The sequence below is a fragment of the Hemiscyllium ocellatum genome, chromosome 8 (genome assembly GCF_020745735.1).
Source record: "Hemiscyllium ocellatum isolate sHemOce1 chromosome 8, sHemOce1.pat.X.cur, whole genome shotgun sequence".
Taxonomy (NCBI): Eukaryota; Metazoa; Chordata; class Chondrichthyes; order Orectolobiformes; family Hemiscylliidae; genus Hemiscyllium; species Hemiscyllium ocellatum.
In genome coordinates, this window is record NC_083408.1 from 115,701,655 (window position 1) to 115,717,211 (window position 15,557).

Here is a 15,557-nt window from a genome sequence, read left to right on the forward strand (position 1 = left end):
GAAAGGAAATGGCCTTAAACGGTAGGGCAAACACTTACATTTTAAGGAGCTGCGGGAGGCTGATTAATCCTACAGGTCCTATTACCAGCTTGAGAATTTCAACCTCTCCTGCAGTCAAGGCCCTGGGGCTGTCTCAGTGAACATCAGCCATGAGAATACAATTTTTAAAATCAGCGCAGAACATCACCTCTTTGTTCCAGTGATGTAACAAATTAGCTTACGAACACGGGATGCCTGTTCTACTATTCAATTAGATCAATGGCTTCCCGTACCCTAATTCAATTTATTTACTTCATTCCATTTCACTGCTACTCACGAATTTTAAAAAATCTACCATCTGCAGAGAGTAACATTTCAACAAACTCCACCATCCACAGGATTTTGGGGAGACAAGTCTAGGCTTCATGTTTTGAGTGGAAGGATTGATGAACAGGACTGGAAGTGTTAATAAATGCACACAGATTATTATAAATAGATTACAAATAGACAAAACTTAGAACACATGATAAAACTGTGAGTGCACATACAGAAATCACTTCTTGTTAGATTGAAGGATGCGAAATATTTAGTTTTTTTTTCTAAATCTGTCCATAACGTATACAATAAAGATTTGTTCAATGAACAGAATCAGGAGTCTAGCAACTGGAATTGTGACAACACACTACCCATGAAAAAACAAATTTGCCTTAATTCCACAAGGGACATATACGAATGTCAGTTCATTCAATTAGAGACTGAGCGAACACTCTACAGACTGCAGTCAAAGTAAAAGGTAACCTCAGTATTTAAGTGCATCCAGGATTCTTATCACATTGGAAAACAAAACACAGAACCCTGAACATTTAGCACAGGAAAATGCTCTTCAGTTCAACATGTCTCCACCAACCATGATGCCATTCTAAATTAATCACATTTGCCTGCATATAGTCCCCTCTAATCGGTCTATATTCTCTGTCTTCTAAATCCTTGTTAAAAATCACACAACACCAGATTATAGTCCAACAGGTTTATTTGAAAAAAAATTGCCTGACAATCATCCTTAAACTTTCCCACCCTCACCTTAAAACCCCTACACTGCCTATTATTTGATATTGCCACCCTGGGAAAAAGATTCCAATTTTCCACTGTCTATGCCTCTCAATTTTCTACAGTTTGATCAGGTCCTTCCTCAGCCTCTGACGTTCCAATAGAAACAATCCAAGTAAAGACAATCCAAACCTCTTCTTATACCTACCACATTTCAATCTAGGCAACATCCTGGTAAATCTCTTTTGCACCTTCTCCAAAGCCTCCACATCCTTCACATAGAGTGGCAACAGTAACTGCACACGCTACTCCAAATGTGGCCTAACTTAAAAATCTTACACAGCTGCAACGTGACTTGCCAACTTTTATACACAACATTCTGAGCAACGAAGACAAGCTTGTCATATGCCTTATTTATCAGCTTATCCACTTGTGTTTCCACATACAGGGAGCTATGGACGTGCACCCCAAGATCTCTCTGTACATCAATGCTCCCAAAAGGTTCTGCCAGTTACTGAAGAACTTCCTCTTGCATTTGACCTCCCAAGCTGCATCTCCTCACATTTGGCTGGAATAAACTCCATCTGTCATTTCTCTGTGCAACTTTCCAACTAATCTGCATCCAGCTGTATCCTTTGATAACCTTCTTCTCTATTCACAACTGCACCAACTTCAAGTCATTTGCACAAATTCAATGTTAAAACAGCATTCTAATTAAACAATCAATGAACAGTTCTGGAAGAAAGAAAAAGACAAGCCAAGGACATCTAAAAGTCAAAATTGTTGCTCATTTACCATTCTGTAAAGTCTGTGCACGTGACTCCTTCCCAAGGTTGGTATGGAACCCTGTTCCCAGCGATGGAGCTTTACCAGCACCTGGAATATAAAAGTTCAGAATCAAAGTGAATGAACAAAATGTACTAAAGTATGATTTTTTTTTGAAGGATGTAAAACTAAGGTCATCATGTTGACAAAGGACAGACTGTATGAAGAAATATTAAGAAGCATGGGCAGTGGGAACAGCTGTGGAAGTATGAGCACATTACAAAGTTCAACAGAGACTAAGCAGTGGACGCTATTTGATACTTAGAGCTTGCTCTGTGAATGAATATGATCATGACTGATTTTCAATCTCAATTTCACCTTTTCTCATTATCGCCCATCTAAAAATGTCAAACTCTCTCAATGGCCCCTCAAGCAAGCTGTGGTCATCCAGAGAATTTCAACCTTGAAATTTCTCATCATCCCAAATGTAAAAGAATAGCCCCTTACCCCAAGAGGGTGACCCGTGTTAGAGATTCAATTAAATAGCCTGTCAGCATCCAGCCCAATATGCCCTATAACAACTTTGCCTGCTCGAACAACATTGTCTCCTACTTTTCTAATCTCCAGGAAATATTGGCTTAACCTTCTCAAATCATTCCTAACCTCTCCCTGGTTCAGTAATCAATGCGGTAAACCTGTAAAAACCCTTTCAGGAAATCGTTCATTGAATGAGGCAATCAAATAGTACATTTTTATATTCATTCAGGGTATAAGGGCTTCACTAGGTGGACCAGCATTACTCAGTGTTAATTACCCTGGGTACTACACAATACTCCAAATGTGATCTCAAGGCTTTACACAGTTTCAAAACCACTCATTTTATTCCTATGCTATAACTGTTTTGCAATTAAGATCAACATCCAATTTGTGTTCCCAACTGCTTGCTGAATCTGCATGCAAACTCTGTGATTAATCTACATGTGCATCCAGCTCACCATAAATGCCAGTTTTAACAATATTCTACTTTTTTCTTTCATTTTCCCTGTCAAAAAGTGGATAACTTTTCACATCCTACACATTTTCACTGAATCACTTGACCTATCTAAACTCTTCTGTAGCCTCCTTGTTTCTCCCTCATGTCTAACTTTCCCACCCAAATTTATGTTAAGATTCTTCAGCAAGGCATTCAATAAGGTTCCCCACAGTAAGCTATTATACAAAATGTGGAGGAATGGGATTGTGGGAGACAAAGCAGTTTGGATCAGCAATTGGCTTGCTGAAAGAAAACAGAGGGTTGTAGTTGATGGAACATATCTATCTTGGTGTCCAGTTACTAGCGGCGTACCACAAGGGTCGGTGTTGGGTCCACTGCTGTTCGCCATTTTTATAAATGACCTGGATGAGGGCTTAGAAGGGTGGGTTAGTAAATTTGCGGACGGCACTAAGTTCGGTGGAGTTGTGGATAGTGACGAAGGATGGAGTAGGTTGCAGAGAGACATGGATAGGATGCAGAGCTGGGCTGAGAGGTGGCAAATGGAGTTTAATGCGGACAAGTGTGAGGTGATACACTTTGGACAGAGTAATCAGAATGCAAAGTACTGGGCTTATGGTAAGAATCTTGGGAGTGCAGATGAGCAGAGAGATCTCCGTGTCCATATACACGGATCCCTGAAAGTTGCCACCCAGATTGACAGGGTTGTTAAGAAGGCATACAGTGTTTTGGCCTTTATTAATAGTGGGATTGAGTTCCGGAACCAGGAGGTTATGCTGCAGCTGTACAAAGCTCTGGTACAGCCACACTTGGAGTATTGTGTACAGTTCTGGTCACCGCATTATAAGAAGGAGGTGTAAGCTTTGGAAAGGGTGCAGAGGAGATTTACGAGGATGTTGCCTGGTATGGAAGGAATGTCTTATGAGGAAAGGCTGAGGGCCTTGAGGCTGTTCTCGTTAGAGAGAAGAAGGTTGAGAGGTGACTTAATAGAGACATATAAGATAATCAGAGGGTTAGATCGGGTGGACAGGGAGAGCCTTTTTCCAATTATGGAAACAGCAAACACGAGGGGACACAACTTTAAAGTGAGGGGAGATAGGTATAAGACAGATGTCAGAGGTGGTTTCTTTACTCAGAGAGTAGTAAGGGTATGGAATGCTTTGCCTGCAACGGTAGTAGATTTGCCAAGTTTAAGTGCATTTAAGTCGTCACTGGGTCAGCATATGGACATACATGGAATAGTGTAGATGGGATGGGCTTCAGATTAGTATGACATGGTGGCGCAACATCGAGGGCCGAAGGGCCTGTACTGCGCTGTAATGTTCTATGCTCTACTATATGGGACTTGAGAAACATTAAATCTCTCCACAGGCATTACTCAACAAGCCCAGGATTTCCAGCACCGTCTGTTTTTATTGCAGACTTTCAATGTCAGCAGCATTTGATTTTGTGCAGCAATAAAAACTGGGGTGCTCACGGGGCTACACTGGATGACCCAGAGATCACAAAGTGCAGTAAAGTCAGAGGAAATTAGAAATAAGGATGGGGGTGGTACATTAGCATTTGAATTATTTTTGTAAAAAAGGAGATCCACCAGACTGGGTGCTGACAGTTGGCAATGACAGAGGTGGTGGGTGGATGGGATTTGTTAAAAATTAGGATATGGGCAATAAAGCTTCTTTATATGAATATAATTATTATAAAAGATTCCCACAGCTGGCACCTAGTCGCAAGAGGGAAACTTTGCTTTATGTTCATCTTAAGATTGAGGATCTTCGGTAGAAAGCAGTCACCAATCCCTCTTGTAATACTTAATAAAAAGTGAAGAATGATCACATGGAAATCTAGGCAGAATAAGCACAGACTTGAGTAAGATGATGACAATATGACCATATGATATAGGAGCGGAATGAGGCTTTTTGGCCCATCAAATTTGCTCTACCATTCAATCATGGTAGATATGTTTCTCAATCTTCTTTTCCTGCTTTCACTTCCTAATCCTTGACCTCCTTAAAATCAGAACTTATTTCTGTCTTAAATACAACCAACGACTTGGCCTCTACAGCCTTCTATGGCAATCCGTTTCACAGATTGACCACCCTCTGGCTGCAATTAGTCCTCCTCATCTCAGTTCGAAAGCATCATCTCTTTACCCTGAGGCTGTGCCATCAGGTCTTAGTCTCTCCTGCAAGTAGAAATATCTTCTCCATGTCTACTGCATCCAGGCCTCTCACTATTGTCTAAGTTTGAATCAGAACACCTCTCATTGCTCTAAACGTCATCGCGTACAGACCCACAGTCTTCAATCACTCCTCATATGACAAGACCTTCAACCCAGGATCATTCCTGTAAGCCTCCTCTAGATCCCTCTAATGCTAGCATATCCTTTCTGAGATACAATGTCAAAAGCTGTTCACAATACTGTATTCCAAATGTGGTCAGAACAGAGCCTTTTACAGCCTCACTATGACATTTCTGCTCTTATATTCTAGCCCTCTTAAAATGAATGTGAACATTGCATTTGCCTTCCCAATTGCCAACTGAGCATGCATGCTAACCTTAAGAGAATCTTGAATAAGGACTCGCAAGTTTCTTTGTGTTTCAGATTTCTGAAAGCTTTCCCATTTAAAAAAAAGTCTACGTCTCTATTCTTCCCACCAAAGTGCTTAACCTTATACATAATGTTTTCCATCTGCCAGTTCTTTGCCTACACTCCAATCCTTCTGCAGCCTCCCTGTATCCTCAACACTATCTGTCCCTCGACCTATCTTTGTGTCATCTACAAACTTAGCAACAATGCCCTCAGTCCCTTCATTCAGATCATTAATGTTTAACATAAATAGTTGTGGTCCTAACACTAACCCCTCTGGAGCTCCTTGAGTCATCAGTTGCCCTCCTAAATATGACCCCTTTATCCCAAGATGACTGGTGAAAGCAAAGCAATAGACAATGTCTATTTGGGGGTCAAAAAGTGTGGCCTCACACTCCTGATGAAGGGCTTATGCCCAAAACATTGATTCTCCTGCTCCTCTGATGCTGCCTGTCCTGCTGTGCTTTTCCAGCACACACTTTTTGACTCGTATCTCCAACATCTGCAGTCCTCACTTCCTCCTCCGTTGTCGATATGGGATTCAGCAAAGCGTCCAACAATGTTCCCCATGATAGACTAGTTAGCAATTAGATCTCATGGAGTTGGGGTGGAAGACAGCCAATCAGTTTACAAAATTAACTTAAAGTTAGGAGTCACAGCATAGTGCAGAGGATTGTTTTTCAGACTGGAGGCCTGTGATCAACAATGTGCCACCAATTACTGGTTAACTGTATACTACGCACCCTTGATCAGATGGGCCAATGAATGACAGATGGAGTTTAATTTAACTAAATGTAAAAGTGTTGCATCTTGGTAACGTAAACCAGGGCAGGACTTATACACTTAATGACAAGGCCCTGGGGAATGTTGCCAAACAACAGACTGAAGTGTACAGGTACGTAGTTCCTTGAAAGTGAAGACATAGGTGGTCAGGATGGTGAAGGTGGTGATTGGCATGATCCCACACGGACTCCGGACTACATTCCAACCAATGAATTCAGATTTCTCCAGCTTCCTCATTTCCCCTCCCCCCACCTTGTCTCAGTCGGTTCCCTCAACTCAGCACCGCCCTCCTAACCTGCAATCCTCTTCCTGACCTCTCCGCCCCCACCCCACTCCGGCCTATCACCCTCACCTTGACCTCCGTCCACCTATCCCACCTCCATCGCCCCTCCCCCTAGTCCCTCCTCCCTACCTTTTATCTTAGCCTGCTTGGCTCTCTCTCTCTTATTCCTGATGAAGGGCTTATGCTCGAAACGTCGAATTCTCTATTCCTGAGATGCTGCCTAACCTGCTGTGCTTTGACCAGCAACACATTTGCAGCTGTGATCTCCAGCATCTGCAGACCTCATTTTTTACTCGAAGATTGGCATGCTTGCCTTCATTGGTCAGAATATTGGATATAGAAGTTGGGATGTCATGTTGTGACTGGACAGGACATTGGTGAGGCCACTTTTGAAATAATGTGTACAATTCTGGTCATTTGGCAGGAAGGATGCTAGATTAGATTCTCTACAGTGTGAAAACAGGCCATTTGGCCCAACAAGTCCACGCCAACCTTCCGAAAACTAACCCACCCAGACCCATTTCGCTACATTACCTCGATGCACCTAACACTACGGGCAATTTAGCATGGCCAATTCACCTGACCTGCACATCTTTGGACTGTGGGAGGAAACCGGACCACCCGATGGAAACCCACATTATACACGGGGAGAATGTGCAAACTCTACAAAGACAGTTGCCCAAGGGGGGGAATTGAACCCGGGTCCCTGGTGCTGTAAAGCATCAGTGCTAACCAGTGATCCACTGTGCCGTCCCCAAAATCGGAAGCAAACTCCACCCCCAGACATAGCCGGTAGGATTCAAACTTGCACAGGGAAGCCCCAAAGAATTCCAAATCCCTCACCTTAACCACTCGGCCACAACTACCCAGACACTTGAGCAAAACTGCTGTTAAACTTACAAGGATGCAGAGAAGATTTATAAGGATTTTGCCAGGACTGGAGGGTTTTCATTTTAGGGAGAGACTGAAAAGGCTGGGAACTTCAGAGACTGAGGGGTGGCCTTATAGAGGTTTATAAAATCATAAGGGACATGGATAGGGTGAATAGCAAAGGTCTTTTCCCCAGGCTAGGCAAGTCCAAAACAAGAGGGCATAGGTTTAAGGTGAGAGGGGAACAATTTAAAAGGGACCTGAGGCAAAACTTTTTCACAGAGGATGGTACGTATGTGGAATGAGCTGCCAGAGGATGTGGTGGAGGCTGGTATAATTACATTTAAAAGGCATCTGGGTGGGTATACGAATAGGACGAGTTTAGAGGGACATGGGCCAAATGCTGGCTAATGGGACGAGATGAGATTGGGATGTCTGGTCAGTGCTGATGAATCAGACAGAAAGGTCTGTTTCTATCATGTATGACTAACTGGTTTCAAAAGATGAGGCCTCAGCATTCACACCACTCAGCAAGCAAACCACATTCATTCACACCAGTGTAACCTGCAGATTGATGACCTGAATCTATAATGCAGGCTAACAGCCCTGACAAAGCACTGAAGGGCACTTAGGAAAATCCTATCATAGGTAAACAGGAAGCAGATATTAGAGACAAATAAGTCATGCTGGAGTTGAAAGATTTTAATCTTTTTTAAAAATATGGATTCATGGGATGTGGGTGTCACTGGTTGGGCCATCATTTATTACCTGTCCTTGAGAAGGTGGTGGTGAAGTACTTTCTTGAACCATTACATTCCGTGTGTTGTAGGAAGACCCACAATGTCATAAGAGAGATTTTGACCCAGCAACATTGAAGGAACTGTGCATGTGCATAGTTCAATGAAAGTGAACGTGCAAGTAGAAGGGCGAAGGCAGCAGCATTTAGTCCGCTTGTCTTTATTGGTCAGTGCCTTGATTATAAGAGTTAGGACACCATGTCATGGCTGTACAGGACATTGGTTAGGCCACCTTTGGATTACTATGTTCAGTTTTCTTCTCCCTGCTACAGGAAGCATGTTGTGAAATTTGAAAGGGTTCAGAAAAGATTTACAAGGATGTTGCCGGAGTTGGAGGGTTTGAGCTATTAGGAGAGGCTGAACAGGCTGGGACTGTTTTCCCTGGAGAATCAGAGGCCAAGGGTGACCTTATAAAGGTTTATAAAATCATGAGGGGCACAGATAGGGTAAATAGACAAGGTCTTTTTCCCCTAGAGCACGGAGCCCAAAACCAGAAGGTATAGGTTTAAGATGAGTGGGGAAATATTTAAAAAGGATTTAAGGGGCAGCTTTTTCATGCAGAGGATGGTGTTTGTGTGTGTGGAATGAACTGCCAGAAGAAGTCGAGGAGACTGGTACAATTACAACATTTAAAAAGGTATCTGGATGGGCATATGACCAGGCAAGGTTTAGAGGGACCTGGGCCATATACTGACAGATGGGACCAGATCAGATTGGGATGTCGAGTCAGCACAAGCAAGTTGGACCTAACGGTCTGTTTCTGTGCTATGACTCTAGCATTATGCCACAGGAATCAGTGTTGGGCTCTCAACTATTTACAATCCACATCAATAACATGGACGCAAAGGCCACTGACTGAAAGTAGCCCACTTGGTTGGTACCACATTCACAATATTCACTGCTTTCACCACAGATGCTCAGTTATGGCTGTATCAGTTATAGAATGGATTGCAGAACTTCAGAGGTGCCTGAGACAACACCTTTCAAGCCTAAGGCCATTATCATCTCCAAGGACAAGGACAAGAGTTGGATTAGAACACCTGCAAGTTCCTCCCCAAGCTACTCACCATACTAACTTGGAAATATCTCATTATTCCTTCAGTATTGCTGGGTCGAAGTCCTGGAACTCCCTCACTAATGGTATTGTGGATGAACCGATATCAAAAGAACTACAGTGGTTCAAGAAGGCCACCATCTCAGATTAATGAGAAATGGGGCAATCCGTGCTGGCCCAACTAGTGAAGTGTAAATTCCAAATTAAACAAAAATAAGAAAAATCTCATCACAATATTAAAAATGCAGTTGAGCTCACCAACATGGTCTGAACATTACCATGTGGAAAATTACTGTGCACAAATTGGTTGTTTTTGTTTCCTCAAATTACAAGGAATGATTTCAATAATAGCACTTTGCTCAATATTGGAACCACTTTTATTTCCAAAGGCAGTGATGTGGTGATAAAGTCACTGGACTAACAATACTGAATCCCAGGACAACGTTCTGGGACATGCGTTCAAATGCTGCACAGGTGGATAGTGTGGTCAAGAAGACATATGGTATGCTTGCCTTCATTGGACGGGGTATTGAGTATAAGAGCTGGCAGGTCATGTTCAAATTGGACAAGACATTGGTTCGGCTGCATTGAGAATACTGTGTACAGTTCTGGTCGTCACATTACCAAAAGGATGTGGACGCTTTGGAGAGGGTGCAGAGAAGGTTTACGAGGATGTTGCCTGGTATGGAAGGTGCTAGCTATGAAGAGAGGGTGAGTAGGTTAGGTTTGTTTTCATTAGAAAAAAGGAGATTTGAGGGGGGACCTGATTGAGGTTTACAAAGTCATGAAGGGTATAGACAGGGTGGATAGAGATAAGCTTTTTCCCAGGGTGAAGGATTCAATAACGAGAGGTCACGCTTTCAAGGTGAGAGGTGAAAAGTTTAAGGGGGATATACGCGGCAAGTACTTCACACAGAGGGTGGGGGGGGGGGGGGGTGTCTGGAACACGTTGCCAGCAGAGGTGGTAGGGGCAGGCACGGTAGATTCATTTAAGGTGCGTCTGGACAGATGTATGAGTAGGTGGGGAGCAGAGGGATACAGATCCTTAGGAATTGGGTGACAGGTTTAGACAGTGGATTTGGATCGGCTCAGGCTTGGAGGGCCGAAGGGCCTGTTCCTGGGCTGTTTAAATTTCTTTGTTCGTTGTCCTAATGTGGCAGGTGATAACATGTGGATTCAACAAAAATCTGGTACAGAAGGTCAGCCTAACTGTGACCATGTAACCACTGTCCATGGTCATAAAAAGCCAACTGGATCACTAACATCCTTTAGGGTAGAGAATCTGCTGCTCTTATCTGGTCTGGCTGACATGACTCCAGACCAGTGTGGTTGACTGTTAACTACCCTCTATACAGTACAATGAACAATAAACACAGACACAGCTAGAGACACCTACATCCCATAAACAAACTAAACTGATAACCAGAGGGTGGTCATTTAAGGGAAGTAGCAATGAATGATTAAGACTTGGAAGCCACTGTTGCAACCATAGTCAATATTAACATGTCGAAGAGAATGTGATAGTAGTCATCAAGGTGAGGAAAGAGCAAAGGAGTGGAACTAACACTAAAAAACTGGAAAAATTTGAAGGAATTCTGTGTGGTTGAATGGATTTCTTCTTTGCCTTCCTAGTTCTGGACACCATTACCAATGATCATTCAGGCTGGCTTATTCCACTCTGCAGAATCTAAAAGATTTCCTGAACTAAATGGTTCATTGATTACAGAGCAGTATAATGACTCACCAAATAGAAGTGTTCATACAAATATCCATATAAACTGGGTTATGGTAACACCAACATTTGCTCAGCTATATCATCACGGATTGACTTAGTTACAAAAATAGCCAAGGATCTCAGGCCTGGGCCTCTGGGTCACGGGTGCCTGTGCGAGGGATGGCAGGACAGCTGGACTAGAAATAATTAGGGCCCGAATTCTGCAAATTGCAATAAGTGAGGCATTGAAGACTAATGCAAGTCAGAGGAGACTATACAAATGAAAAGCATTAAAGTTGTGTTGGTAAGTAGCAAGTTCAGTCGGGCAGGACCTGGCTGAAACAAATGGCTGACTGGGTCATGTTTATGGTCAACCTTGTGTTATTTCTGTTTTTTTTTGATATCATTATGCAGTTTCTGGTTCTATCCAGAGATGCAATCGGACCTGCTGAGTTTCCCTAACCTTTTTCAGTTCTTTTGCAGTATGTAACCATTACAGTACAACTCAGAGGAAGTCATAATTGAATCATACAGTTCTCTGGTCAGACAACAATTCATCCGCTGATCGCTCAGATGATAAAAGCAAGGCATATTGAGTCACAAGAGGCTGACTTCTTGAACAGAACGGAGAAACTGAGGATTGTCAGCCTTGCCAGATGTGCAGGCAGCAACCTAGATATGTGCAAGATACAAAACAATGCTTGAAATGTTCACCTAGATTAGTACCAAAAATAAAGCATGCCAATCAGTGAGGAGTTTGCATGTGTTCCTGGTTTGTGTGGGTTTCCTCCAGCTACTCTGGTTTCCTCCCAGAGTCCAAATGCCATACAGGTTAGATGGATTGACCAAACTAAACATTGGCCCATAGTGTCCAGGGATGTGCAGGCAAGGTTGGTTAGACATGGGAAATTCAGGGTTGCAGGGCTAGGGTGGAGGGTAGAGTCTGGGTGGGTTGTTGTTCGGAGGGGTGGTGCAGACTTGATGAGCTGAATGGTCTCTTTCAGCATTGTAGGGCTTGTATAAATTCTATGAAAGGCAAATTGAGGAACACCAAGGATGCAGGAGGCAAAATAAACAATGAGATTGTCAGCAGGGTGGTGGATACAAAATTAGTAATTGTGAAAGATTTGGTTGGTGAAATTCTACAGCCTTTCTGAATGGATATATTAGAATAAGGTGAATGGTTTGTTGCCTGCAAACAATTTGTGGTTCAATCACAAGCATTCCAGCAGTTACGGTGATGAATTAAAGCAGGTAGTACACTACAAGCTGCACTGCAGCAACTCACCAATGCTCCTTCAACAACATCTTCTAAACCCACAACTTTATCCCTCTAGAAAGGAGTGGGCAAATAGTGGGAATACCAGCACCTGCAGACCCCACACCATCCTGCCTTGGAAATATATCCTTGTTCCTTCACTGTTGCTGGATCAAAATCCTAGAATTCCCTTCTAAAAAGCACTGTTGGTATCCCCATGGCCTGCAGCTCAACACCACCACCTCCAGGACAATTAGGATTGGATAGTGAAGGCTGGCCTTGCCATTGATAATAACATCCCAAAAAACAATATTGTAAACAAAAGCTCCATTATTAACTTTGGATATTGATATACGTGCAGAAAAAATATCATGGAATTACTTGGGCTGTTTTGGCTGACTCAGGAACAGTCAGCATTCTCTACAGACACTGCAGGTTATAACAAGTAAACCCAGGGATTCAAACAAACCTGGAAGCCTGACGTCTGTATGCACTGTTAGTGCAGCACAATAACCTTTCCCATTTTCATTGTGACGCCTGTATGTGTTTGGAAGGGAAAGCAGGAACTGGTAGGTTGTGGTTAACAGAAACAGGGACATGTGAAAACGTTGAATTGAAATGATATCTAACAAGATTAGGAGGATCAGATAATTCACACAGAAATCCCAAAGTAAAACCGCACTCAAACCATACTAAATTGCCCGCAGTGTTCAGGGATGTGTAGATTAGGTGCATTAGTTAGGGGTAAACGTAGAGTAATAGGATCTGGGAATGGGTCTGCTTGGGTTACTCTTCAGGAAGCATCCAAAGAGGAGGAGAATCGATGTTTCAGGCATAAGCCTTTCATCAGGAACAATTTAACAATTACCGTCCGTATTACTATAACTGAAAAACACCTCAGTATTTCATAGAAATAGGCCCTGCAAAAGGGAACAGGAGCATATAATAGGAAAGGGGATCAAAAAGGCTATCCAAATAGGGGATTTAAGGAAGAACTTAGAGAAGAATTCAGGGACAGAATTCCGAGCTTAAGACCAAGCTGCTGCCAATGTTACCAATGTGTGTGTGTGTGAGAGAGACAGACGGACACAGACACGGAGGGAGACAGGAAAGAGAGGGGGGGCTAGCAAGGACCAACTGAAAGCACAGTGTCCTGAACAATTTAAAACATAATACTTAGTTGAAACAAATAGCTGGATTTGCATTACCATGGAATAAAAACAAATTCAAATTCAACCTATAAGTTTGAATTGTGCTCCAGATACAAAAATCCAATCAAATTCTAATTTAGTGCTTTTTGACATCAAACCAATGAAATGATCTGATGTTTTAGGGTATAAAACCAGACATTTTGAAGAGTTAGGGGGAAAACTGCCAAGAAAACCAAAAAGGATAGACTGCTCACCAAATAGCTCTCTGAAAGGTACCTGTTCATAAGAAATTTTGCAGCAGAAGACCGAAGCTGAGCTAGAAAAATCTACAAAGGAGAATCGACACAGCCGACTGGTTTTGAAATGTGATTTTTTTTTTTGAAAAATCGGACCAGTATTGTAGGGTGGGAGGTAAAGGATAGGTTTCAGAGAAAAGAGTTGCAAATAGCTGTCATTTAATGTTACCTTTTGGACTTAAAGAATAAAATTGTTAATTTTTACTTTAAGTAGTGACCTCGAGGATAGGTCTTTGCCTCTCAAATGTAACAGATTACAGCGCAAGCTGAACTTCTCTGTGTGTCGGGTTTACATTAGCAGAGGGGTTTGCCCCATGTCGTAACAATGGAGTGATTACATTTTCAGGAATCAACAAAGTGCCAATATTTATCCCACAAACAACATCAGTGAGACAAATAATCTGGCCATTATGTCCTTGCAATTTGTTGCAATCTCATCAATTAAACTGGGCCATGTCAGTTTTTAGCGATGCTCAAGAAGTCAAAATAAGTCCCCTGGAAATGTGAGCTTCAGGAGATTACAAAAAGGAGGCACAAAGCAGGCCAGGAAGGGATTTAAAAGCAAGGGTGAGAATTTTGAAAATCAATACAATGTTTAACTGGGGGTCAAGCAAAAGGCAGAGAACACAGGAGGGAGTAGGTAAACAGTATCTGGGGCAAGTTACACACTGGCACCAGAGTTTTGATCTTAAACTTACAGAAGATAGAAAATGGACAGGATGTGTCAGAGTCACAGAGGATGGTCATTGTGATGTGGGTGGAAATATGCCATATTAATGAACAGGTAGTCAGACACTCATCTCACACAACACCAAGGACACGAACATTCCTGTTCAATCTCAGACAGGGAGAAGGATGTGCTGCCCTCCACTGTTGAAGGTGTTGGGTTATTAAATGAGATTTCCAGTTCCCCTTTGGGTAGATGATCGCATAGCAGTATTCAGGAGGCAGCCAGGCAGTTCTACTTGGTGTCCTGGTTATTAATTATCTCTTGACCAATACCTGGTGATCTGGCCATATCGCTCTGCTTGATATTTCTCAATTCAGTTTAGGTAGTTAACTGAACATCCATTGAGGAGGTGCTGGGGGAAGTGGGTTCAAATCTTACCCTGGCAGATGGTGAGCATTTAAATTCAACAAAACCCTGGAATGAAAAGTTAACCTGGGGGAAATCATTAACCACTGTCATTGATCGTAAAGACCCAAGTGGGTTCACCACCATCCTTTGAGGAAAGAAATCTGCATCGTACCTGGTCTGGCCTACATGTGACTCCAGACCAAGTGACATGGATGACTCTTAATTGTCTTCGGAGCAATTAAGAGATGGGCAATAAATGCTGGTCCACCTAGTGACACTCTCAGCCCACGAATGGATAAAAGGAAAAGCCACATCTCATCACCTCAAACTAGCTTTCAGGCACCCCATACGACTTGATTTGATTTATCATTACATGTACTTAAGTACAGTGAAAGGTTTCGTTTTATGTGCAATACAGGTAGATCATAACATAGAAAGATCATAGAGTGATTGAGCGTAGCGAGGAATACAAAGTTCCAGCTGGAAAAAAGGTGCACAAAAAGTAAGATCAACATTCGATTTGAAATTTGAGAGGCCCATTCAGCAGTCTAACAGCAGCAGGGAAGAAGCTGTTCTTCAATCTGTTGGTGTGTGTGTTTAAGTGTTTAATTAGAAGTATAGACAGAGTCAATGGAAGGAAGGTTGGTTTGTGTGATAGTCTGGGCTGTGTCCACAATTCTCTGTAGCTCCTTATGGTCCTGGGCAGAGCAGTTGCCGTACTAAGCTGTGATGCATCCAGATAGAATGCTTTTTTATGGAGCATCTGTTAAAGTTTGTGGTTGTCCTTCCAGACCTGTTGAATTTCCTTTGCCTCCTGAGCCTTCTTGTCAGTCGTATCAACATGGGTTATCGAGGGCAAATTGTTGGTGATCGTCACTCCTAGGAACTTGACACTCTTGAC

At 42.6% G+C, this 15,557-nt stretch overlaps 1 protein-coding gene across 1 annotated transcript in view; it reads right to left on the reverse strand.

Moving 5' to 3' along the window:
* Positions 1 to 15,557, reverse strand: part of brf1b (BRF1 RNA polymerase III transcription initiation factor subunit b) — a 475,772-nt gene that overhangs the window by 416,239 nt on the left and 43,976 nt on the right. The window contains exon 2 of the mRNA XM_060829498.1: positions 1,822 to 1,902. Coding sequence (XP_060685481.1) covers positions 1,822 to 1,902 — 81 coding nt within the window. The remainder of the gene's footprint in view (positions 1 to 1,821; positions 1,903 to 15,557) is intronic.